The sequence below is a fragment of the Rhinopithecus roxellana genome, chromosome 13 (genome assembly GCF_007565055.1).
Source record: "Rhinopithecus roxellana isolate Shanxi Qingling chromosome 13, ASM756505v1, whole genome shotgun sequence".
Taxonomy (NCBI): domain Eukaryota; kingdom Metazoa; phylum Chordata; class Mammalia; order Primates; family Cercopithecidae; genus Rhinopithecus; species Rhinopithecus roxellana.
The window spans coordinates 4,996,776-5,022,314 of record NC_044561.1 but is presented as its reverse complement, the minus strand read 5'-3'; the positions used below and the strand labels follow the sequence as shown (position 1 = coordinate 5,022,314).

At 51.7% G+C, this 25,539-nt stretch overlaps 1 protein-coding gene across 7 annotated transcripts in view; it reads left to right on the top strand.

Moving 5' to 3' along the window:
* The window catches only part of TTLL1 (tubulin tyrosine ligase like 1), a 45,434-nt gene that overhangs the window by 5,678 nt on the left and 14,217 nt on the right, over positions 1-25,539 (top strand). The window contains exons 2-8 of one of the 7 annotated variants that reach the window (XM_010371370.2): positions 4,177-4,261; positions 8,431-8,547; positions 12,026-12,234; positions 13,268-13,448; positions 17,844-17,978; positions 18,247-18,355; positions 23,270-23,413. In XM_010371370.2, the coding sequence (XP_010369672.1) occupies positions 8,435-8,547; positions 12,026-12,234; positions 13,268-13,448; positions 17,844-17,978; positions 18,247-18,355; positions 23,270-23,413 (891 nt within the window). In that variant the 5' untranslated portion in view covers positions 4,177-4,261; positions 8,431-8,434. Of the gene's footprint in view, positions 1-4,176; positions 4,262-6,384; positions 6,512-8,187; positions 8,326-8,430; positions 8,548-8,696; positions 8,791-12,025; positions 12,235-13,267; positions 13,449-17,843; positions 17,979-18,246; positions 18,356-23,269; positions 23,414-25,539 lie in introns of those variants that run through there. The other 6 variants (XM_030915779.1, XM_030915778.1, XM_030915780.1 and 3 more) reach the window with 6 other exon arrangements.

The following is a 25,539-nucleotide window of genomic DNA, read 5'->3' as shown; positions in this document are numbered from 1 at the left end:
GCCACCTCGCCTGGCTAGTTTTTGTATTTTTAGTAGAGACGGGGTTTCACCGTGTTAGCCAGGATGGTCTCGATCTCCTGACCTCGTGATCCGCCCGTCTCGGCCTCCCAAAGTGCTGGGATTACAGGCTTGAGCCACCGCGCCCCGCCTAATTTTGTATTTTTAGTAGAGACGGGGTTTCCGTTGGTCCGGCTGACCTCGAACTCCTGACCTCAGGTGATCCACCCGTCTTGGCCTTCCAAAGTGCTGGGATTACAGGTGTGAGCCACACTGCTTGGCCCACCAGTGTTTGTTTTAGGAATTGATGGGTGATACAATTTTGGCCAGTGAGAGAGCTATGTATGTTTCTTTTCTTTTTTCTTTTTTTTTTTGAGATGGAGTCTCGCTCTGTCGCCCAGGCCGGAGTGTGGTGGTGCAGTCTTCGCTCACTGCAAGCTCCGCCTCCTGGGTTGATGCCATTCTCCTGCTTCAGCCTCCCAAGTGTCTGGGACTACAGGTGCCCACCACCATACCCAGCTAATTTTTTGTATTTTTTTAGTAGAGAAGAGTTTTCACCATGTTAACCAGGGTGGTCTTGATCTCCTGAACTCGTGATCCACCTGCCTTGGCCTCCCAGAGCGCTGGGATTACAGGCGTGAGCCACCGTGCCTGGCCTATATATATATTTTTAAAAAGGAGTATTGTTGGTCTTTATTTATTATTATTATTATTATTATTTTGAGACGGAGTTTCGTTCTTTTCACCCAGGCTGGAGTGCAGTGGCATGATCTTGGCTCATTGCAACCTCTGCCTCCTGGGTTCAAGCGATTCTCCTGCCTCAGACTCCCAAGTAGCTGGGATTACAGACGCCTACCACCATGCCCAGCTAATTTTTATATTTTTAGTAGAGACCAGGTTTCGCCATGTTGGCCAGGCTGGTCTCGAACTCCTGACTTCAGGTGATCCACCCATCTCAGCCTCCCAAAGTGCTGGGATTACAGGCATGAGCCACCGCAACCAGCCTATTTTTTAATTATTTTTGAGACAAAGTCTCATCCTGTTGCCCAGGCTTGATCTCAATGGTACAATCTCGGCTCACTGCAAACTCCGCCTCCTGGGTTCAAGCAATTCTCCTGCCTCAGCCTCTCGAGTAGCTAGGATCACAGGTGCGTGCCACCACGCCCGGCTAATTTTTGTATTTTTAGTAGATACAGGTTTTCACCATGTTGGTGAGGCTGGTCTCAAACTCCTGACCTTAGGTGATCCACCCACCTTGGCCTCTCAAAGTGATGGGATTACAGGCATGAGCCACCATGCCCCACGCCCCGTCTGGCCATTATTTTTTTTTCTAAAAGAGTTTCTCACATAAAAAGAAACGCTGAAAACGAAACGGGCTTTTCTTCTCCTGGAAATGTAGCTGTCTTAAGCGGGCTTCACTGAGGACAGAGCCAGTTTTCTGAGGATGGCAAAATGTAAAATGGGAAGAACTCGAGCTATTGGTGATGATATCAAGACCAGAAATTAGCAGCTCTGGAGCCTTGTTAGATATTATTAATGTGACATAATCAATTATCTGTGTTGTTTAAAAAAAAAAAAAGGAAGGGGACTGGGTGCGGTGGCTCACACCTGTAATCCCAGCACTTTGGGAGGCTTGTGGTTAATTATATCAAGAGTTTTGCTCAGGGAAGGTGATCACTTGTGGTCAGGAGTTCGAGACCAGCCTGGCCAGCATGGTGAAACCCTGTCTCTACTAAAAATATAATAACTAGCCGTGCGTAGGGGCATGCATCTGTAATCCCAGCCACTCGGGAGCTGAGGCAAGAGAATTGCTTGAACCCAGGAGGTGGAGGTTGCAGTGAGCCAAGATGGCACCGTTGCACTCCAGTCTGGGTGACAGAGCGAGAGTCTGACTCAAAAAAAAAAAAAAACAAAAAAAAAACCATGGCCGGGTGTGGTGGCTCACGCCTATAATTCCAGCATTTTGGGAGGCCAAAGTGGGTGGATCATGAGGTCAGGAGTTCAAGACCAACCTGGCCAACATAGTGAAACCACATCTCTACTAAAAATACAAAAATTAGCCAGACATGGTGGCAGGTGCCTGTAGTGCCAGCTACTTGGGAGGCTGAGGCAAAGAATGCTTGAACCCGGGAGGCGGAGGTTGCGGTGCACTGAGATCGTGCCACTGCACTCCAGCCTGGGCGACAGAACAAGACTCTTTGTCTCAAATGAAAAGATTTAAAAATTAGAATAAAAATTAAAAAATGGAAGGGGTGTGTGGGGAGCTTCAGGGCAACGCTCTTTCTGCTGCATGTACTTGTTTCAGACAAGTTAGGACTTTCCTGTAAGTTTGTGGGAGGCACAGCTTAACCCATAACGCATCTCTATGGGAGCGACTGTCAAAAGCAAAGAGTCAGGTTCAAGGGACTCACCTGGAGGGTTTTCCCGCTCCCTCCCTATGCACTGAATATTTACCGTGGGCCTTGACTGTGCCTGGGCTTGTGCTAGAGATGTTCGAGTCAGGCAGGATGGACTGTGGGCTTTGATGCATGTGCCACACCACAGCCTGGAAATAATCTGTGCAGCCGGGCACAGTGGCTCACGCTTGTCATCCCAGCACTTTGAGAGGCCGAGGCAGACATATCACCTGAGGTCGGGAGTTTGAGACCAGCCCGGCCAACATGGTGAAACCTTGTCTCTACTAAAAATACAAAAATTAACCAGGTGTTGTGATAGGCGCCTGTAATCCCAGCTACTTGGAAGGCTGAGGCAGAAGAATCGCTTGAGCCCAGGAGGCGGAGGTTGCGGTGAACCAAGATCGCTCCAGCCTGGGTGACAGAATAAGACTCTGTCTCAAAAGAAAAAAAAAGAATTGCTTGAACCCAGGAGGCAGAGGTTATAGTGAGCCAAGATGTGCCACTGCACTCCAGCCTGAGCAACAGAGCGAGACTTTGTCTCAGAAAAAAAAAAAAAAATCACGCAAGAGTGGGAACAGGTGACTCAGAGTCCCACCCTCATGTGTTTATAGAAGGAATGTACTTAAAGGGCTGAAATGCAAGGTAGGCAATTCTGAGTGCCGACAAGGATGGTAGGAGAGGAGCCAGAGGGTCTGGGGAGGGCAGTTTAGCTCCAGCTAAGGCCGAGAATGGCTCTCTGTGGAGGGAGTGACCTTTGAACTGTGCCTTGCATGACTGGTGGGAGTTGGAGAAGAGGCTGTGCAGAGGGGCTGTTCCAGGTGGGGCACAGGGTGCACACAGTCTTGTAGGTGGGAGGAAAGGGTCAGGCAGGTACAGGAAGGAGCTGAGCTCAGCTGGAGCGAGGGGTGCATGCCATGAAGGGTGGTGTGGCAGTTTGAGAAGGCCGGCAGGAGCCAGTAAGTAATAGAGTTCAGAAATTCTTACTGTAACGGGAAGACTCCTAGGAGCATCTTTTAGTGTACATTTGTTAAACAAGATGCCAGCTACTGAATATTCTGGGTAGTTATGGTTTTGTCATAGTATTCTTTTTTTTTTTTTTTTTTTTTTTGAGACGGAGTCTCGCTTTGTCACCCAGGCTGGAGTGCAGTGGCCAGATCTCAGCTCACTGCAAGCTCCGCCTCCTGGGTTCACACCATTCTCCTGCCTCAGCCTCCTGAGTAGCTGGGACTACAGGCGCCGCCACCTCGCCCGGCTAGTTTTTTTTGTATTTTTAGTAGAGACGGGGTTTCACCGTGTTAGCCAGGATGGTCTCGATCTTCTGACCTCGTGATCTGCCCGTCTCGGCCTCCCAAAGTGCTGGGATTACAGGCTTGAGCCACCGCGCCCGGCCCATAGTATTCTTAAAATGGTTAAAGAGGCCAGGCGCGGTGGCTCACGCCTATAAATCCAGCACTTTGGGAGGCTGAGGTGGACAGATCGCTAGAGCCTGGGAGTTCGAGACCAGCCTGGCCAACACGGGGAAACCTGGTCTCTACAAAAAAAAATACAAAAATTAGGTTGGTGTGGTGGCACTCGCCTGTAGTCGCAGCTACTCAGGAGGCTCAGGCAGGAGAACTGCTTAAACCCGGGAGGCGGAGATTGCAGGGAGTCGAGATCGTACCACTGCACTTCAGCCTGGGTGAGCAGAGTGAGAACCTGTCTCAAAAAAACAAAAACAAAACATGGTGAAAGAGTGTCTTCTTAATGTGTGCGATGTACATTTCGTCTGTGTGTTAACTTTTAGGGAAGAAGGAGGGGCCAGCGTCAGTGACGTCAGTGACACCGAGGTGAGCGTGGGCGTCGCCAGTGGTGCTCCGTCAGTGCCTATGGTAGGTACAGCCTGAGACGGCCCCTGAGGGACCGTTTGTCCGCACGGTGGGAGAGAGAGACACCTGATGGTCTGGCTAAAGCGCCTGCCTCACTTGCTTAGTGAAATGTGGATGAGGATGTTTGGCCCGTCTGTCTCGGTGGGTTTGGGGTCTCACACCTGGAAGCGTGAGGCCTGGGGAAGCACTGTGTGAGAATTGCGCATAGCCTTCCTGGTCTCCAGTCACTACTCTTCTATCACCTCCAGGTAGATGTCAGTGGCTGGTGTGAGGTCACCCACTAAGATGCTTGCTTTAAGTACAACGTGTGAACCATGCAGCCTGGACGGCGGTGGTTTGGGGGTCCCCAGGCCGCAAGCAGGATTCATCAGGAAATCACGGCTGTGGAGGCTGAAATCACATAGTGGAAACGAGAAGTCCCCTGAGCCATTGGCGTGGCTCCCTTGTCTGCAGATGTGAGGGGTGTGGGATCGGCTCACGCTCTGGGGTGCGGTTCCCGTGGCCCCCGTGTCTACGGGTGTGAGGGGTGTGGGATCGCCTCATGTTCTGGGGTGCGGCTCCCGTGGCCCCCGTGTCTACGGGTGTGAGGGGTGTGGGATCGGCTCATGTTCTGGGATGTGGCTTCTGTGGCCCCCTTGTCTCCAGGTGTGAGGGGTGTGGGATGGGCTTATGCTCTGGGGTGCGGCTCCCGTGGCCCCCATGTTTGCGGGTGTGAGTGGTGTGGCATTGGCTCATGTTCTGGGGTGCGGCTTCCATGGACCCCGTGTCTGCGGGTGTGAGGGGTGTGGGATTGGCTCATGCACTGCGGTGCGGCCCTTGTGCTTATACTGTCATCTTGCTGTGACTGCTGAGGTTCCACTGCTGAGGTTCCACGTGCACCGTGACCGATCACCTAACAGCAGTCCTTTATACAGCACCTTGTAGCTTCCAGAGAGCAATTCTATTTATTGCTTGTTGACCCTGTGACCTGGGTGTTGTCATCATCCTGCCAAAGGCCAGGTTCACAGAGGGAAGTGACGGGCTGTGTGGAGAGAGGTGGCACTTTAGAAGTAGTATCACCCTGGCTTTGAATCAGGGCACCAGGATTCCCTTGAGTCTGGTTCCTTTTCTTTTCTTCTCTTCTCTTCTCTTCTTTTCTTTTTTTGAGACGGAGTCTTGCTCTGTCACCCAGGCTGGAGTGCAGTGGCGCGATCTCGCTTACTGCAAGCTCCACCTCCCGGGTTCACGCCATTCTCCTGCCTCAGCCTCCCGAGTAGCTGGGACTACAGGCCCGTACCAGTACGCCTGGCTCATTTTTTGTATTTTTTTTAGTAGAGACAGGGTTTCACTGTGTTAGCCAGGATGGTCTCGATCTCCTAAGCTCGTGATCCGCCCACCTCGGCCTCCCAAAGTGCTGGGATTACAGGCGTGAGCCACCGTGCCCGGCCTCTTCTCTCCTCTCCTCTCCTCTCCTCTCCTCTCCTCTCCTCTCCTCTCCTCTCCTCTCCTCCCCTCCCCTCCCCTCCCCCTCCCCTCCCCTCCCCTCCCCTCCCCTCCCCCTCCCCTCCCCTCCCCTCCCCTCCCCTCCCCTCCCCTCCCCCTCCCCTCCCCTCCCCTCTCTTTTTTCTTTTTTTTTTCTGACAGTCTTGCTCTGTCACCAAGGCTAGAGTGCAATGGTGCGATCTTGGCTCACTATAACCTCTGCCTCTCGGGTTCAAGCAATTCTCCTGCCTCAGCCTCCTGAGTAGCTGGGATTACAGGCGTGCGCCACCGTGCCTGGCTAATTTTTGTATTTTTATTAGAGATGGGGTTTCGTATGTTGGCCAGGCTGTTCTTGAACTCCTGACCTCAGGTGATCCACCCACCTTGGCCTCCCAAAGTGCTGGGATTGTAGGCGTGAGCCACCGCACCCAGCTGAGTCTGGTTCTTACACAAGCTCTTTTTTTTTTTTTTTTTTTTTTGTGAGATGGAGTCTCGCTCTGTCGCCCAGGCTGGAGTGCAGTGGCGTGATCTCGGCTCACTGCAAGCTCCGCCTCCCGGGTTCACGCCATTCTTCTGCCTCAGCCTCCCGAGTGGCTGGGACTACAGGCACCTGCCACTGTGCCCGGCTAATTTTTTGTATTTTTTTTTTTAGTAGAGACGGGGTTTCACCGTGTTAGCCAGGATGGTCTCGATCTCCTGAACTTGTGATCTGCCCGCCTTGGCCTCCCAAAGTGCTGGAATTACAAGCGTGAGTCACCACACCCGGCCAGAGGATTGTCTTAAGTACAACGTGTGAGTTGTACAGGCCAGATGCCTGCGGTGTGGGGGTCACCAGGGTGGAGAGGCAGCTCCTGTAGCCTTCCTGGTCTGAGCTGGGGTGGGAGCCTTGAATCTTGGGCTGCCCGAGCAGTTTGAAAACTAGACTTTTCAGAGCAAACCGAGGTCTAGAGTCCTCTTGTAACTGTTACAGCTCCGAGTCCCACAGTGGCGCTGACAGGCCTGGGACTGCAGCCAGTCTGTCTGTCTGATCTGAGCATCCCTCCCATGCCAGGCATGGAGCTGGGCCCTGGGCACATAGCAGTGAAGAAGAAAGCAAGCCAGCTCCCTGGCCCCCAGCAGGGACAGCAGGTGCTTAATACAGAGCTCTGGGGTGCCGAGGGGTCCAGCACCTGGTTTGGAGGGTCAGGGAGACTTAGTGGAGCAAGCGACATTCATTTATGCTGGCAGATGAGCGGGAGGCAGCTTAGCCAGGCAGAGAGTGAGGGCAGCATGCTGCAGGCGGAGGGACACAGTGTGTGTGAGGCCTGTGGCAGGAGAGAGTGTGGGTGGAGAAGCCCAGGGTGGCAGAACAGAGGGTAAAGGAGAAGGTGGTGTGAGGTGGACCTGGAGAAGCAGGTGAGGGCAAGGGGTCTGTGTGTTTAAGTACCATGGGGAGTCATGGAGGTTATTAAATGGGAGTGATGTAGTCAGATAAACACTTTTTAAAAAAATTTTTTAATTTAATTAATTAATTAATTTATTAATTTATTTATTTAGAGATGGAGTCTCGCTCTATCACCCAGGCTGGAGTGCAGTGGCACAATCTCTGCCCACTGCATCCTCCGCCTCCTGGGTTCAAGTGATTCTCCTACCTCAGACTCCTAAGTAGCTGGGATTACAGGCACGTGCCACCACGCCTGGCTAATTTTTTATATTTTTAGTAGAGAAGGGGTTTCACCGTGTTAGCCAGGATGGTCTCGATCTCCTGACCTTGTGATCTGCCTGCTTTGGCCTCCCAAAGTGTTGGGATTACAGTCATGAGCCACCGCGCCCAGCCTATTTTTATTTTTTGAGATGGAGTCTTGCTCTGTTGCCCAGGCTGGAGGGCAGTAGCACGATTTCGGCTCACCACAACCTCTGCTTCCCGGGTTCAAGTGATTCTCCTGCCTCAACCTCTTGAGTAGTTGGGATTATAGGTGCGCACCACCACACCTGGCTAATTTTTGTATTTTTAGTAGAGACGGGGTTTCACCATGTTGGCCACACTGGTCTTGAACTCCCGACCTCAGGCGATCTGATCTGCCTGCCTCAGCCTCCCAAAGTTTTGCGATTACAGGTGTGAGCCACCACGCCCAGTCCAGATAAACACTTTACGGTCACTCCGCAGTTACAGAGGGTGACTTGAAGTAGGGAGACAGGCAGTGCCTGGAGGGACATGGGACAGGCGTGCCGACCCCCACTCACCCATCGGAAGTCGGTCCGAGGCCCGAGGGTTCCCTTCTCAGGGCAGCCCTCCCCAGCTGCCTTGCCTCTGGCTCTCAGAGCCCCGTGTGCCCCTCCTTTGTGGCTCCTGGCACTTTTGCAGTTGAATACTCCCGGGTGGCGACTTGCTGGCTGCCTGTTTCTCCCACCAGACCAGGGTTTCTCAGCCTTGGCACAGTTGACATTTGGGGCTGGGTGACTGGTTGTGAGGGGTCATCTGTGCAGTCGGATGTTGAGTGGCATCCCTGGCCCAGACATGTCCGACGCCAGAGGCACCCCCCAGTCATGACAACCAGACTGTCTCAAGACAGTACCAGGTGTCCCCTGGGAGACGGACTCACCCCTGGTGGAGACCCACTGGCAGGGTAAGATCGAGTGTTGAGTGGGGCGTGCTGTTGAGAGGATTCCTTGGGTTTAAAGGAAAGTGAGTTGTTGAAGTTTTGTGGCTCTGATATCTTGATCTCTTCCAGGATTATGGCAGGAAAAGTAAAATGGGTCACTGATATCGAGAAGTCAGTGCTGATCAATAACTTTGAAAAGAGAGGATGGGTCCAAGTGACAGAGAACGAGGATTGGAATTTTTACTGGTAAGCACGCGCAGCAGGGCTGGGTTGTTTCTCTGAGACTTACGTATCGGTTTTACTAATTCCAGTGCCCTGCAGCGAGTGGCCTCAGAGCTGGTGTCTCCCGTCGTTGTGCTGTCTCCCCGCACACGTTTCCTTAAGGCTCTTTGTGAGAGAATGTGTTGTGGTGTGTTCCCGCGTCACTGTGTTCGGCCTGGGGTATGAAGTCTGGGATGTTTCAGCTCAGCAACCCTGTGGGGAATTCGGGTGAGAAACAAGAGCCTCAGCCCTCCCCTTCCAGTGAGCGTGCATTATAGTTGGGCCAGAGGACAGGACAGTCTTGCTCTGTCACCCAGGCTGGAGTGCAATGGTGCCATCTCAGCTCACTGCAGTCTCCGCCTCCTGGGTTCAAATGATTCTCCTGCCTCAGACTCCCAAGTACCTGGGATTACAGGCGCCACCACACGTGGCAGGTTAAAGATGGCCATAGGCCAGGGCATAGAACTCTTGGGCACAGTGGCTCATGCCTGTAATCCCAGCACTTTGGGAAGAGTTTGAGACCAGCCTGGGCAATATACTGAGACCCTGTCTCAAAAAAAAAATTAGCTGGGTGGTGGGGTGCCTGGGTGCAGTGGCTCATGCCTGTAATCCCAGCCTTTTGGGAGGTAGAGGCAGACAGATCTCTTGAGCCCAGGAGTTTGACACCAGCCTGTGCAAATGGTGAAACCTCATCTCTACAAACAAATACGAACATTATCCAGGCGTAGTGGTTCGTGCCTGTAGCCCTAGCTACTTGTGAGGCTCAGGTGGGAGGCTTGCTTGAGCCCAGGAGGTCAAGACTCCAGTGAGCCTTGACTGTGCTACTGCACTCTAGCCTGGGCCACAGAGCGAGACCCTGTCTCTAAAAGAAAGAAAGAGAGAGAGAAAATAAAGATGGCTGCAAAGTTCTTGCCACTGCTTCACTGTAAAGTTGAGGTCTTTGTCATTTTCTCGTGAAAGACTCTTTGACCACATTGACCAGTGGAATACAGTAAAAATCACACAGGCCTGGGCCCAGGCCAGTTCCTCTATTGGAAACATGCGAGTGCCCTGAGCTGTCCTGTGAGAAGGTGCCATCCTCAAGCCCTTGTGCCACAGCAGTCACAGGTAGGTTTTGTACATGGCAGTGCAGCTGTGCCCACTTTCCAGCCTCCAGCTAGGCCAGTCAAGGTGCCAGACATGAAGAAAACCTTCTGGGACCCCCAGCTCATCCCATCGACTGGCTCTAAACTTCTGAATAACCTCAGTCAGTACCACAAAGAGGAGTAGAATTGCTCAGCTGAGGCTGGCTTGGTGGCACAAGCCTGTAATCCCAGCACTTTGGGAAGCCAAGGCAGGCGGATCACGAGGTCAGGAGATCGAGACCATCCTGGCTAACACAGTGAAACCCCACCTCTACTAAATATACAAAAAATTAGCCAGGCGTGGTGGCGGGCACCTGTAGTCCCAGCTACTTGGGAGGCTGAGGCAAGAGAGTGGCTGGCGTGAAGCCGGGAGGCGGAGCTTGCAGTTAGCTGAGATCGCACCACTGCACTCCAGCCTGGACGACAGAGTGAGATTCTGTCCCAAAAAGAAAAAAAAAAAAGTGCTCAGCTGAACACTGCCCCAATTCTCAGCCTTCCAATGTGCTGGATTATAGGCCAGCATGGTGGCTCATGCCTGTAATCCCAGCACTGTGGGAAGCCAAGGCAGGCAGATCACCTGAGGTCAGGAGTTCGAGACCAGCCTGGGCAACATGGCAAAACCCCATCTCTACTAAAAATACAAAAATTAGCTGGGCGTGGTGGCGCACGCCTGTAGTCCCAGCTACTCAGGAGGCTGAGGCAGGAGAATGGCTCGAACCTACGAGGCAGAGGTTGCAGTGAGCCAAAATCATGCCATTACACTCCAGCCTGGGCAACAGAGTAAGACTCCATCTCAAAAAACAAACAAAACAAAACCAAAATAAAACAAAAGTGTTGGATTACAGAGGTGAACCACTGCGCCTGGCCAGCTCTTTACTTTGAAAAACTGATAAATAAAGGGAAGGAATTAAGCACTGATTCTGTGTTTTGTGTATGAACTGTTCTTGAGGCATCTAGATTGTTGATGAAGGGAAGGTTGTCCCTATAGAAGTATTCCTGCCGTTGCCAAGCGTGGTGGCTCATGCCTGTAATTGCAGCACTTTGGGAGGCTGAGGCAGGAGGATCAGTTGAGTCCAGGAGTTTGAGACCAGCCTGGGCAACATGGCAAAACCCCGTCTCTACAAAAAAAACTATAAAAATTTAGCTGGACACAGTGGCTCCTTCCTGTAGTACCAGCTACTTGGGAGGCTGAGGTAGGAGGATTGCTTGAGCCTGGGAGGCCGAGATCACACCAAGATCAAGTCATGACACCCCAACCTGGGCAACAGAGTGAGACCCTGTCTCAAAAATATATAAATACATACATACATACATACATACTTTTTTAGTTCTGATAATTATATAAAATAGGATATCACATAATAGAAAATGGAGTCTTGAACCATTAGAGAATCTTACAGAAATGCTTTGGATGAACTAATATGATGTCTGGGAATTGGTTCAGAACATGCCAGTGCTGAGTGAGGTGGAGGTTCAGACTAAACGAGACTGGCCACGTGCTATTAACTGGGGAATGGGGCAATGGGGGTCCCTCAACGCTTTCTCTCTCCTTCTGAGTGTGGTGGAGGTTTTCCATAATAAAAAGTCAAAAAAGATTCCCTTTATTCTAGCCATCTTGGAATCCACAGCAACCCTTTGGGGGCTCTGGGCACCTTCTCTAGGGTGGTGCTGTGGGGTGGGGGTAGGCTGGGGCCACTTGCCATGTTTTGTGACTCTGGCTCTGGGCGGGGCCAGCTCTTCCTCCGTACCCCTTCCCTGCTTCTCAGCGGGTGTGGTGAGGACGGGCGTGTGGCAGGGAGACCGTGGCTTTCTCAGAGGCTTGGAAGGAATCCATTTCTCTTTCAACTCTGTTGTCCCAGACTTGCACCTTCAGCTGACTCTGCAAGAATATCAAGTACTGACTCAGGGACCGTAACTAACCCCTGTGATTTTGTTTTGAAAGGGTCCTTGACCTTCCTGAATTTGGGTACAGATCCTGTTTAAATGAGTTTCCTGACTTCAGAGTCTGAAAAGGGTATATTTGTTGACAGTGTTATCATTAATCCGTGTTATCACTAATCAGTAAACATCTATTGAGCCCCTGCTCTGGGCCAGAGAGGGAAGCAGCTCAGGGTACAGAATCAGCACAGCTCCTGGCCCTCACACAGCTTGGGTCCTGGCCTGTCCCTGGGCACCTGTTCTGTGCTGCTATGGGCTGGGCAGCCCCTGGCTCAGGTGCCGGGGGATGTGGGAGTAGTGGGGAAGGGTGCTGAGGGTTCAGGGTGTTTGCAGGGACGGGAACAAGGGCTCCTGCCACACAGACGTCACTGCCCAGCATCTGTCCTGCTCATCTCTTTCAGGATGAGTGTGCAAACCATCCGAAATGTGTTCAGCGTCGAAACTGGATATCGGCTCTCAGATGACCAAATAGTCAACCATTTTCCAAACCACTATGAACTGACCCGGAAGGACCTGATGGTGAAGAACATCAAAAGATACAGGAAGGAGCTGGAGAAAGAAGGGAGTCCCCTGGCAGAAAAAGATGAAAATGGAAAATACCTCTATCTGGGTTTGTGCCTTTTCCACCGGCTCATGTTTTCAGTAAACAGCTGAATTGTTTCTTTGGGGCACGAGGCGCTGAGGTGGTGACTGTTGGCTTTGATGCATGAGTATGTCCACGCGAGTTGTGGTGGCACCTGTTTCATTTCAGGTGTCTCCAGAATGAGGGAGCAGGAGGGGCCTGAGTTTGGGATCCTAGTTACTGTGAGTGCCTTGGGAATTGCCTGGCATGGACTTTTTTTTCTTTTCTTTGAAATGGAGTCTCACTCTGTCACCCAGGCTGGAGTGCAGTGGTGTGATCTTAGCTCACTGCAACCTTCTCCTTCCGGGTTCAAGCAATTCTCCTGCCTCGGCCTCCCGAGTAGCTGTGACTCCACGTGCCCACCACCATGCCTGGCTAATTTCTTTTTGTATTTTTAGTAGAGACGGGATTTCACCATATTGGCCAGGCTGATCTCGAACTCCTGACCTTGTGATCTACCCGCCTCGGCCTCCCAAAATGCTGGGATTAGAGGCATGAGCCACCACGCCCAGCCGGCATGGACTTTGTGTAAGCCAGAGGATGCCCTCAGTACTCGGCCCGGGGAAACACTTCTTGAGCCACAGGCTGCCACGAGGGCTCATGACTGTGCCTGGCTATACCCAGGAAAGACAGTGTGTCCCTGTCCAGTCCGGGATAAAAGCTGGACTGAATAGTTTCAGATTCCTTCACAAACCTGGGCAGAATTCTCTAACTGACCTCCCTGGGTGTCAGTTTCCTCATCTGCTAAATGGGAATTATTACAGGGTTTATTTACAGGAGCTCCCAGGTAGCCGTGGGGATTGAAAAATACAGGTTTGTAAGGTGCTTAGGTAGGCTCTGTAAATGTAACTTCTGAGTGTTGCCCAGCGATTGTGCAGCAGAGGCCCTTGTTCTGTTAGCTGCTGGGTTGCGGTGGGGGGCACTAAGCCCATAGACCCTGGAAAGGCAGGGGCAAGATCTTTCTGTTCATGGCCACTGCTGGGCTGGCCGCTTACCAGCGCTGGGTATCTTTGCTTTGCAGACTTTGTTCCTGTCACCTATATGCTGCCTGCTGACTACAACCTGTTTGTAGAGGAGTTCCGGAAGAGCCCGTCCAGCACCTGGATCATGAAGCCTTGTGGCAAGGCCCAGGGAAAGGGCATCTTCCTTATCAACAAGCTCTCACAGATCAAAAAGTGGTCCCGGGACAGCAAGACGTCTTCGTAAGTGTGGGCAGCCACGTGCTTTGTGTGCCAGTTCCCAGTTCACTGTTTGATGCCGTTCTGCGGTCTTTGTGGTTTTCTTTTCTTTTCTTTTTTTTTTTTTTTTTGAAACAGAGTCTCGCTCTGTTGCCCAGGCTGGAGTGCAGTGGCTGGATCTCAGCTCACTGCAAGCTCTGCCTCCCGGGTTCACGCCATTCTCCTGCCTCAGCCTCCCGAGTAGCTGGGACTACGGGTGCCCACCACCATGCCCGGCTAGTTTTTTTTTTTTTTTTTTTTTGAGGCAGAGTCTTGCTCTGTCGCCCAGGCTGGAGTGCAGTGGCCGGATCTCAGCTCACTGCAAGCTCCGCCTCCCGGGTTCCCGCCATTCTCCTGCCTCAGGCTCCCAAGTAGCTGGGACTACAGGTGCCCGCCACCTCGCCCGGCTAGTTTTTTGTATTTTTAGTAGAGACGGGGTTTCACTGTGTTCGCCAGGATGGTCTTGATCTCCTGACCTTGTGATCCGCCCGTCTCGGCCTCCCAAAGTGCTGGGATTACAGGCTTGAGCCACCGCGCCCGGCCTAGTTTTTTGTGTTTTTTAGTAGAGACGGGTTTCACTGTGTTAGCCAGGATGGTCTCGATCTCCTGACCTTGTGATCCGCCCGTCTCGGCTTCCCAAAGTGCTGGGATTACAGGCTTGAGCCACCGCGTGCGGCCTGTGATTTTTGTTTGCTTTTTTGACAGAGTCTTGCTCTGACCCAGGCAGGAGTACAGTGGCGCAATCTCAGCTCACTGCAACGTCCGCCTTCTGGGTTCAAGTGATTCTCTTGCTTCAGTCTCTCGAGTAGCTAGGATTACAGGCACGCATCACCACGCACAGCTAATTTTTGTATATTTTTTAATAGAGTTTTTTTTTGTTTTTATTAATAGAGATGGGGTTTTGCGGCCGGGCATGGTGGCTCATGCCTATAATCCCAGCCCTTTGGGAGGCCGAGGTGGGTGGGTCACGAGGTCAGGAGATGAAGACCAGCCTGGCCAAGATGGCAAAACTCCGTCTCTACTAAAAATACAAAAAAAAAAAAAAAAAAAAAAAAAAAATTAGCTGGGTGAGGTGGCAGGTGCCTGTAATCCCAGTTACTGAGGGGGCTGAGGCAGGAGAATCGCTTGAACCCGGGAGGCAGAGGTTGCAGTGAGCTGCGATCGCGCCATGCACTCCAGCCTGGGTGACAGAGTGAGACTCTGTCTAAAATAAGAAAGAGAGAGGTGGGGATTTTCCCTGTTAGCCAGGCTGGTCTCGAACTCCTGACCTCAGGGTGATCCGCCCGCCTCGGCCTCCCAAAGTGTTGGGATTACAGGCATGAGCCACTGTACCCGGCCTGTTCTGTGGTCTTTGGCCACGAGCCACACAGCCCATGCTTGCTTTTGCAGGCGTGTGTCATCTGTCACATGGCGTCACAGTGGGGCTCTGTGGCTGTCTTCGTGTGATTAGTCCCAGACTCTGCCCAAGGCAGGCCATGAAGAAGGGTGAGGGTCATGGGCCAAGGCCTGCAGCCGGTTTTCGATTACAGGCTGGTGTGAGAACCACTCAGTCGTGGTGGTTCTGAGGCAGCAAGGCACCTGCCGAAGTCTTGGGACTTGGGGTCCTGGGTTTGAAGCCCAGTCTCACACAAACTGGCTAAGCATATTTTGTTCTTCAGACTGTCCGTGTCTTACATTCTCCATCTGAGTAAACTGGGGACACCAGCAGCACCACCGCCATGGGGTTGTGGTGGGGATGGAACAAGTTAACACACGTGAAGTATGAAGCATCTGGGAGGAGCTGGGCACAGCCGAGCAAGCGGTGGGGCAGTGGCCTCGTGGCGAGCTCAGGGGCCTGGGTCTGCTGGCTTCTCTTTGTCTTTGTTTCATCTCAGCTGCTCAGAAGTGCCTGGGGCCCACTGGGGGCAAAGCTTCCTTCTGATCCTTTTCCAGTGGGGAGATGACTCACTTGTCAGGAGTTCCCAGGGTAACGGGGGACACCTTCTCATTTTATAGTATGTTTACTTTTTTTTTTTTTTTTTTGAGATGGAGTCTCACTCTGTCGCCCAGGTTAGAGTACAGTGGTGCAATCTCAGCTCACTGCAACCTCCACTTCCTGGGTTCAGATGATTCTCCTGCCTCCTATATAAATATATAAATATATATATTTATATATATATATAAATAAAAATTGGCAGACTGACACTAGCCCATCATCACCCAAAGGCCATCGTTTACATCAGGGTTCACTCTTAGTGTTGTCCATTTTGGGAGCTTAGACAAATGTATAGTGACATGGATCCACCATTATTTTATTTATTTATTTATTTATTTATTTAATTTTATTTTTTTTTGAGACGGAGTCTTGCTCTGTCACCCAGGCTGGAATGCAGTGGCTGGATCTCAGCTCACTGCAAGCTCCTCCTCTCGGGTTCATGCCATTCTCCTGCCTCAGCCTCCCAAGTAGCTGGGACTACAGGCACCCGCCACCTCACCCGGCTAGTTTTTTGTATTTTTTAGTAGAGACGGGGTTTCACCGTGTTAGCCAGGATGGTCTCGATCTCCTGACCTCGTGATCCACCCATCTCGGCCTCCCAAAGTGCTGGGATTACAGGCTTGAGCCACCGCGCCCGGCCTATTTATTTATTTTTTGAGATAGAGTCTCGCTCTGTTGCCCAGGCTGGAGTGCAGTGGCAGGATCTTGGTTCACTGCAGCCTCTGCCTCCCAGGTTCAAGCGATTCTTCTGCCTCAGCCTCTTGAATAGCTGGAATTACAGGTGCCTGCCCCCATGCCTGGCTCTTTTTTGTATTTTTAGTAGAGACAGGGTTTCATCATGTTGGCCAGGCTGGTCTCGAACTCCTGACCTCAGGTGGTCCATCTGCCTCGGCCTCCCAAAGTGCTGGAATTACAGGCATGAGACACCGCGCCCGGCCAGATCCACCATTATAGTAACATACAGAGTAGTTTCGCTGCCCTCAAAATCCTCTGTGCTCTGCCTGTTTATCCCTAGTCTGTGGCAACCACAGATATTTTTACTGTCTTTAGTTAGTTAGTTAGTTAGTTACTTATTTATTTGAGATGGAGTCTTGCTGTGTCACCCAGTATGGAGTGCAGTGGTGCAATCTCAGCTCACTGCAACCTCCACCTCTCGGATTCAAGTGATTCTATTTATTTATTTATTTATTTTTTGAGATGGAGTCTCGCTCTGTCGCCCAGGCTGGAGTGCAGTGGTGCAATCTCGACTCACTGCAAGCTCCACCTCCTGGATTCACACCATTCTCCTGCCTCAGCCTCCTGAGTAGCTGGGACTACAGGTGCCCACCACCATGCCTGGCTAACTTTTTGTGTTTTTAGTGGAGACGGGGTTTCACCGTGTTAGCCAGGATGGTCTCGATCTCCTGACCTCATGATCCGCCCGCCTCGGCCTCCCAAAGTGCTGGGATTACAGGCATCAGCCACCGCGCCCGGCCAGGTTAAAGTGATTCTAATGCCTCAGCCTCCTGAGTATCTGGGATTACAGGCACATACCACCATACCTGGCTAATTTTTTTTCTTTTTAGTAGAGACAGGGTTTCACCATGCTGACCGGAACTCCTGACCTGAAGTGATGCACCTGCCTCGGGCTCCCAAAGTGCTGGGATTATAGATGTGAGCCACCGCTCCTGGCCGAAACTCTAATTTTTTTTTTTTTTGAGACGGAGTCTCGCTCTGTTGCCCAGGCTGGAGTGCAGTGGCCAGATCTCAGCTCACTGCAAGCTCCGCCTCCCGGGTTCCCGCCATTCTCCTGCCTCAGCCTCCGGAGTAGCTGGGACTACAGGCGCCCGCCACCGCGCCCAGCTAGTTTTTTGTATTTTTTTTTTTTTTTTTGGAGACGGAGTCTTGCTCTGTCGCCCGGGCTGGAGTGCAGTGGCCGGATCTCAGCTCACTGCAAGCTCCGCCTCCCGGGTTTAGGCCATTCTCCTGCCTCAGCCTCCCGAGTAGCTGGGACTACAGGCGCCCACCACCTCGCCCGGCTAGCTTTTTGTATTTTTTTTTAGTAGAGACGGGGTTTCACCATGTTAGCCAGGATGGTCTCGATCTCCTGACCTCGTGATCCGCCCGTCTCGGCCTCCCAAAGTGCTGGGATTACAGGCTTGAGCCACCGCGCCCGGCCCGTTTTTTGTATTTTTTTAGTAGAGACGGGGTTTCACTGTATTAGCCAGGATGGTCTCGATCTCCTGACCTCGTGATCCGCCCGTCTCGGCCTCCCAAAGTGCTGGGATTACAGGCTTGAGCCACCGCGCCCGGCCTTAATTTTTTAATTTTAATGAAGTCCAGCTTATCAGTTACTCCTTTCATGGATTGTGTCTTCGGTATTCCATCTTTTACTGTCTAATTTTTACTTTTTCTACCATATTTAGGTTTGTGTCTCAATCTAATAAAGAAGCCTATGTGATCTCTCTCTATATCAACAACCCGTTACTAATTGGCGGGAGGAAGTTCGACCTGCGCTTGTACGTTCTGGTGTCCACGTACCGTCCGCTACGCTGTTACATGTAAGCATCCCTAAGGTTTTGGTTCCCTCTTGATTGTGTTTTTACCCAAAACATCTTTCTTCTTAGCACCATTGTGAGGTCTGGTGAAACAGTGCATGTGCGGTGCCTGGCACGGGGCAGGGATTGAGGGAAGTAAGAGCAGTCAGGCCTGATGCTAATGTGAGTCGCGTAAATCACACACACAAAAGCAGCTCTTCTTAGAGAATGAAGTGGTGTCTTGTCTTTGTGTTTCTCCTCAGAGTTTGAATTAATCTACATTCCCACCTAGGTATAAGCTTGGGTTTTGCCGGTTTTGCACAGTGAAATACACCCCGAGTACCAGTGAGCTGGACAACATGTTCGTTCATCTCACCAACGTCGCCATCCAGAAACACGGGGTGAGTGCGTCCTTTCATTCGTGCTTACAGAAATGGACTGACTTTCAGGCCGGGCACGGTGGCTCACGCTTGTAATCCCAGCACTTTGGGAGGCTGAGGCGGGTGGATCACCTGAGGTCAGGGGTTCAAGACCAGCCTGACCAACACAATGAAACCCTGTCTCTACTAAAAGACAGTGCAGTGGCACGATCTTGGCTCACTGCAGCCTTTTTTTCTGTACTAAAAAAAAAATACAGAAATTACCATGGTGGCTGGTGCCTGTAATTCCAGCTACTGGGGAGGCTGAGACAGGAGAATCACTGTGAATCGGGAGGCAGAGGTTGCAGTGAGCCAGGATAGCACCATTGTACTCCAGCCTGGATAACTGAGCGAGACTCTGTCTCCAAAAAAAAGAAAAAAGACCAACTTTATGGGTTTCTTTCTTCCGTTTTTGCAAGAACAGGGTGGGTATAGGAGTGATACTTGAAGAGTGTCCTGGTCTAAGGCCTGGCACTGATGGGACTGGGAGGCTCTAGGCATCAGATCAGGCGGGCTGGCATGGGGTGCATCAGCTGAATGCCCGGGGCTGTGGGGGGGCACCTGGAGAAAGAAGGCAGCAGGCTCAAGCCCTGCCTTTCTAGTTCTGTGGCCTCGGGCAAGTCAGTGTAACTCTCAGAGCCTCAGTTTCTCCATTTATAAAAGGAAGTCGTAGTATTACCTGGCGGGACTGCGGGAGGATGTCATGAGGTGGCTTCTGTTTAGACTGTCCCTGAGGTACCCTGCCTCAACTTACAATTTTTCAAGCGTCCAGGGTTGTGAAAGCGACGTGCATTCAGTAGGAACCGTACTTCAAGTACCCATGCAACCATTATTTTTTCTTTGAGTACAGTAGTCAATAAATTACCTGAGGTAGTTTACACTTTATTATAAAATAGGCTTTGTGTTAGATGATTTTGCCCAACTTCAGGCTATTGTAAGTATTCTGAGCATGTTTTAGATAGGCAAGGCTATGATATTCAGTGGGTTAGGTGTATTAAATGCACTTTTTTTTTTCTTTTTGAGGTGGAGTCTCACTCTGTTGCCCAGGCTGGAGTGCAGTGGTGCGATCTTGGCTCACTGCAACGTCTGCCTCCCGAGTTCAAGTGATTCTCCTACCTCAGCCTCCTGAGTAGCTGGGATTACAGGCATGCGCCACCATGCCTGGCTAATTTTGTATTTTTGGCAGAGACGGGGTTTCCTCCATGTTGGTCAGGCTGGTCTCAAACTCCTGACCTCAGGTGATCTGCCTGCATCGGCCTTCCAAAGTGCTGGGATTAGAGGCCCCCGGCCAAGTGCGCTTTCAATTGATGATATTTTCAACTTGCTTTGGGCTTATCTGGACATAACCCCACCAAGGGGCATCTGTACGCATTGAGCACCTATGTGAGTTGGTTCCCTTCTGAGTGCCCAGGACACAGTGATAGGCAAAGCCTACCTTAGTACCTACTCTCATGGATCGCAGAGCTTCCAGGGGAGATAGTCATCAACTGATCACCCTGATGAACATGAAATTACAAACTGAGCTGCTTACTCTGAAAGTGAAGAACACACATCTAGAGCATGGAACAAAAGAAGCCCCTCGTCCAGTGGTTGGAGAAGGCTTCCCTGCAAAGCAGTGCTGGAGCCGAGATCTGAAGCATGAGTTGGGATAATCCAGAGGAGGCAGGGAAGGTTCCAAAGTGGTGGGTACAGCATGTGCCCAGGCCGTTGCCAGAGCGAGCATCACAGGGGCTGAAAGGACGCCAAGGTGGCGGGAGCCCCTGGCGTGAGGACAGTGGATGGGCAGGGACTGGAGAGGCCAGCGAGGGCAGACACACAGGGCTTTGTGGGCCCGGTTCAGGTTTGGGGCTCTCATTTCACCCCAACACAAACCAAAAGTCTCGTTTCTTTATGATAGACTCTTTCTTTGTTTTGAGTCTTCTTTGAATGGAAGCCTTGAATGCTCTGATCTTTTTTCTAATTTGAGGAGAAAGAGAGTGAGTATTGGGATGAAATATGCATTTCTGAAGAAGTTGCTGGGCTGGGCGCGGTGGCTCAAGCCTGTAATCCCAGCACTTTGGGAGGCCGAGACGGGCGGATCACGAGGTCAGGAGATCGAGACCATCCTGGCTAACACGGTGAAACCCCGTCTCTACTAAAAATACAAAAACTAGCCAGGGCGAGGTGGCGGGCGCCTGTAGTCCCAGCTATTAGGGAGGCTGAGGCAGGAGAATGGCGTAAACCCAGGAGGCGGAGTTTGCAGTGAGCTGAGATCCGGCCACTGCACTCCAGTCCGGGCGACAGAGCGAGACTCTGCCTCAAAAAAAAAAAAAAAAAAAAAAGAAGTTGCTGAAGAGTGTGTTCAGACGAGGCTGGACTCGGTCCTCCGTCCATCACTCCATCACTTACCTCTGTGTGACGCGGGCAGCTCACCAGCCCTCCGGGCCCATAGCTGCCAACAGGAGCCAGGGGTTCATCTCGCTGGTGTTGGGATGACGATGGCCACCGTTTACCGGGCCCAAGTGGTTTCCACATGTGACTGGCCTAACTCACTTCCCCTTCAGGTCTTCCTGAGAGCAAACCAAGCAAGCGTCAGTTTTACAAATTTTATTTTTTATTTATGTCTTTATTATTATTAGTTTTTTTAGACAGAGTCTTGCTCTGTCACCCAGGCTGGAGTGCAGTGGCGCGATCTTGGCTCACTGCAGCCTCCGCCTCTCAGGTTCAAGTGATTCTCCTGCCTTAGCCCCCCAAGTAACTGGGGTTATAGGTGCGTGCCACCACACCTGGCTGGGGTTTTTAGTAGAGACGAGGTTTCACCACGTTGGCCAGGCTGGTCTCGAACTCCTGACTTCAGGTGATCCTCTCACCTTGGCTTCCCAAAGTGCTGGGATTACAGGCGTGAGCCACCGTGCCTGGACTTTCTTTTAAAATGTGGTTAATTCTCCTTTTATCTGCTTTCAGTCAGTGGTGTTTGCTCGAGCAGTTAGTAGGCTGATTTTGTTTTAGTTCATGGTTCTCACTTTATACTTAGAAAATGAAATTGCAGTCTCCTAACAGTGTAATACATTTGGGTATTTTCTAGCTCTTTGCCTTCAAAGGCAAGCATTGTATGGAGAATAATTTTCAGGGATGGCAAAACAGGAAGAGCTCAGAACTGGCTCAGAACATTTGGGCTGGGGGCCCAGCCCCATCCCAGCCCAGGAGGAAAGCTTGGCCAGGTAACAGCTCTGAGCCCAGCCTCCTTTGTGAAATGGAATAATAATGGCAACTTTTCAAGGTTGTTGGAGAGTTATGCGTGTGGTGCTTTTACACTGCAGTGTGCAGCCCGGGCGTGTCTTAGGCTGGCTTCCCCAGGAAAGACTGAGGTAGAAGTCAGCAAGCTGATGTCACTGCAGTGGAGGCCTCCGCCCACCCCGGGGCGCTGTGGAGCGGGGGTGGCCCTGCAGAGCTATCCTGGAGGGAGCAGGGCCTGACACATGGCGTCAGCCAGACATGATATGCTGTTGACCTTGGGGAGGCTTTCACCCTGGATTAGGCGCTCCCTCAAGCCAAGGGCACTCCCAGTGAGGGTGAGCCTCAGCTGGAAGAACGAGTGCCTTGGTCTTGAAGGGTATCCCAGCAGCACTCCACAGCCTGTGCTGTGAGGCATAAATGATTAAGCCTGAGAGTCTTAGGGAGATGAGCATTTAAAAATACCCACGTAAGGCCAGGCACGGTGGCTTATAGTGCAGTGAGCCGAGATCATGCCGTTGCACTCCAGCCTGGGCGACAGAGAGAGACTCTGTCTTTTTTTTTTTTTTTTTTTTTGAGGCAGAGTCTCGCTCTGTCGCCCGGACTGGAGTGCAGTGGCCCGATCTCAGCTCACTGCAAGCTCCGCCTCCCGGGTTTGCGCCATTCTCCCGCCTCAGCCTCCCGAGTAGCTGGGACTACAGGCGCCCGCCACCTCGCCCGGCTAGTTTTTTGTATTTTTAGTAGAGATGGGGTTTCACTGCGTTAGCCAGGATGGTCTCGATCTCCTGACCTCGTGATCCGCCCGTCTCGGCCTCCCAAAGTGCTGGGATTACAGGCTTGAGCCACCGCGCCCGGCCGAGACTCTGTCTTAAAAAAAAAAAAAAAAACCCACATAATAGGAGGCCCAGGTGGCCAGGCACAGTGGCTCATGCCTGTAATCTCAACACTTTGGGAGGCCAAGGCAGGAGGATCACTTGAGGCCAGGAGTTCGAGACCAGTCTGGGCAACATAGTGAGACCTCTTCTCTAAACAAATTTAAAAATCAGCCAGGTGGCTGGGCGCGGTGGCTCAAGCCTGTAATCCCAGCACTTTGGGAGGCCGAGACGGGCGGATCACGAGGTTAGGAGATCGAGACCATCCTGGCTAACACGGTGAAACCCCGTCTCTACTAAAAAATACAAAAAATTAGCTGGGCGAGGTGGCGGTCGCCTGTAGTCCCAGCTACTAGGGAGGCTGAGGCAGGAGAATGGCGTGAACCCGGGAGGCGGAGCTTGCAGTGAGCTGAGATCCGGCCACAGCACTCCAGCCTGGGCAGCAGAGCGAGACTCTGACTCAAAAAAAAAAAAAAAAAAAATCAGCCAGGCATGGTGGCACATGCCTGTAGTCCCAGTTACTTGGGAAGCTGAGGTGAGAGGATCGCTTGAGCTCAAAAGGTCAAGGCTGCAGTGCACCAAAGTCATGCCACTGCACTCCAGCTTGGGGGACGGAGTGAGACCCTATCTTAAAACAAAACGGAAAATAGCTGGCCCAGATCTCCCTGGGGTAAGGGTCCAGATGTTTGCCTTGTGGCTGCATGCCCACACCCAGGGGGCACTCCAGAAATGCTTGGGGGATGCAACGGTTCCACTGGGTTCCTCTGGGGTGCATAACCTGAGGGATGCCTGCCCGCTTTCCTGTCACCAGGAGGACTACAACCACATCCATGGGGGCAAGTGGACAGTGAGCAACCTGCGGCTGTACCTGGAGAGCACCCGCGGCAAGGAGGTGACCAGCAAGCTGTTCGACGAGATCCACTGGATCATCGTGCAGTCCTTGAAGGCTGTGGCGGTGAGTTTGCTGTGGGCGGGGGAGCCAGCTCCCAGGGCATGTTTGGGAGTCGGGAGGCTTGCTGTTCTTGTTAAAAATACCTGTTTTCAGCTGTGCGCAGTGGCTCACGCCTATAATCCCAGCACTTTGGGAGGCTGAGGCAGGCAGATCACCTGAGGTCAGAAGTTTGAGACTAGTCTGGCCCACATACATGGTGAAACCTTGTCTCTATTAAAAGTACAAAAATTAGCCAGACGTGGTGACATGCATGTGTAATCCCAGCTGCTTGGGAGGCTGAGGCAGGAGAATCACTTGAACCCGGGAGGCGGAGGTTTCAGTGAGCAGAGATCGCACCACTGCACTCCAGCCTGGGTGATAGAGTGAGACTCTGTCTCAAAAAACAAAGAACAGGCCGGGCACATTGGCTCACGCCTGTAATCTCAGCACTCTGAGAGGCTGAGGCGGGCGGATCACCTGAGGTCAGAAGTTCAAGACCAGCCTGGCCATGGTGAAACCATGTCTCTACTAAAAATACAAAAAATTCGCTGGGCATGGTGGTGCGTGCCTGTAATCCCAGCTACTCAGGGAGCCGAGGCAGGAGAATTGCTTGAATCCGAGAGGCGGAGGCTGCAGTGAGGCAAGATCGCACCATTGCACTCCAGCCTGGGCGACAAAAGGGAAACTCCGTCTCCAAGATTGCGCTTAAGTCTGGGCAACAAGAGCAAAACTCTGTCTCAAAAAAAAAAAAAAAAAAAAAAGCCTGTTTTGATGTTCTTGCCACCTGCACGTCTGCCAGAGGCTGTGGTTTTTTCGGGGAGGGAAAGGGGCCAGCTTCCAGCCCAGTGCCGCCCTGGGGTGAGCTGGGGTAGCCTCTCAGGTGTAGCCACAGGCCCTGGCCCCTTCACTTCTCTTATACCCACTAAGTCAATAATAACTATTTTGACATAAAGTGATATATTGGAGATGGACTTCCAGTAGCCTTTTGTCTGTAGATGTCCTGACTTGAGTATTTCGTAGGTATTTTGGACTGGAAATAGCATGCCTCTTCTTTTTTTTATCTTCTCATTTTTTGTTTATTTGCTGGTTTGCAGTTGGCATTCGTGTTTTGCTTTACAGTGTTAAAGCAGGTGCACATCTATTTTCAAGGAAGACGAGAGAAATGAACATTTGAGCACCAGCAAGCTGGCTACTATTAGTATTTCCGGGGCCGGGCACTATGGCTCACGCCTCTAATCCCAGGACTTTGAGAGGCCGAGGTGGAGGATCACGTAAGCCCACAAGTTTGAGAATTGTGGTAACAAAGCAAGACCCTGTTTTTTTTTTTGTTTTTTGTTTTTTTTGAGGCGGAGTCTCGTTCTGTCACCCAGGCTGAAATGCAGTGGCACAATCTTGGCCCACTGCAACCTCCAATTCCCTGGTTCAAGCGATTCTCCTGCCTCAGCCTCCCAAGTACCTGGGATTACAGGCACGTGCCACCATGCCCAGCTAATTTTTGTATTTTTAGTACAGACAGAGTTTCACCATGTTGGCCAGGCTGCTCTCGATCTCCTGACCTCATGATCTCCCCACTTCGGCTTCCCAAGGTGCTGGGATTACAGATGTGAGCCTCTGCGCCTGGCCAAGACCTGCTTTTTTTTTTTTTGTGAGGCAGAGTCTCGCTCTGTCACGCAGGCTGGAGTGCAGTGGTGCCATCTTTGCTCACTGCAATCTCCGCCTCCCAGGTACAAGCCATTCTCCTGTCTCAGCCTCCCAAGTAGCTGGGATTACAGGCACACGCCACCATGCCCCACTAATTTTTTGTATTTTTAGTAGAGACGGGGTTTCACCATGTTGGCCAGGCTGGTCTCGAACTCCCGACCTCAGGTGATCCACCTGCCTCAGCCTCCCAAAGTGCTGAGATTACAGATATCAGCCACTGCACCCAGTCAGGCTTCTTTTGTTTGTTTGTTTGTTTGAAGTGACAGGTTCTTGCTCTGTCACCCAGGCTGGAGTGTAGTGGCGCGTTCATGGCTCACTGCACTCCACCACTCCTCATGGCACTCTTCTTCCTCCCAGCCTCCAGCCGTCCCCAGTAGCTGGGACTGCAGGCACATACCACCACACCCAGCTAAATGTTTTATTTCTTGTAGAGGCAGCGGTCTCACTGT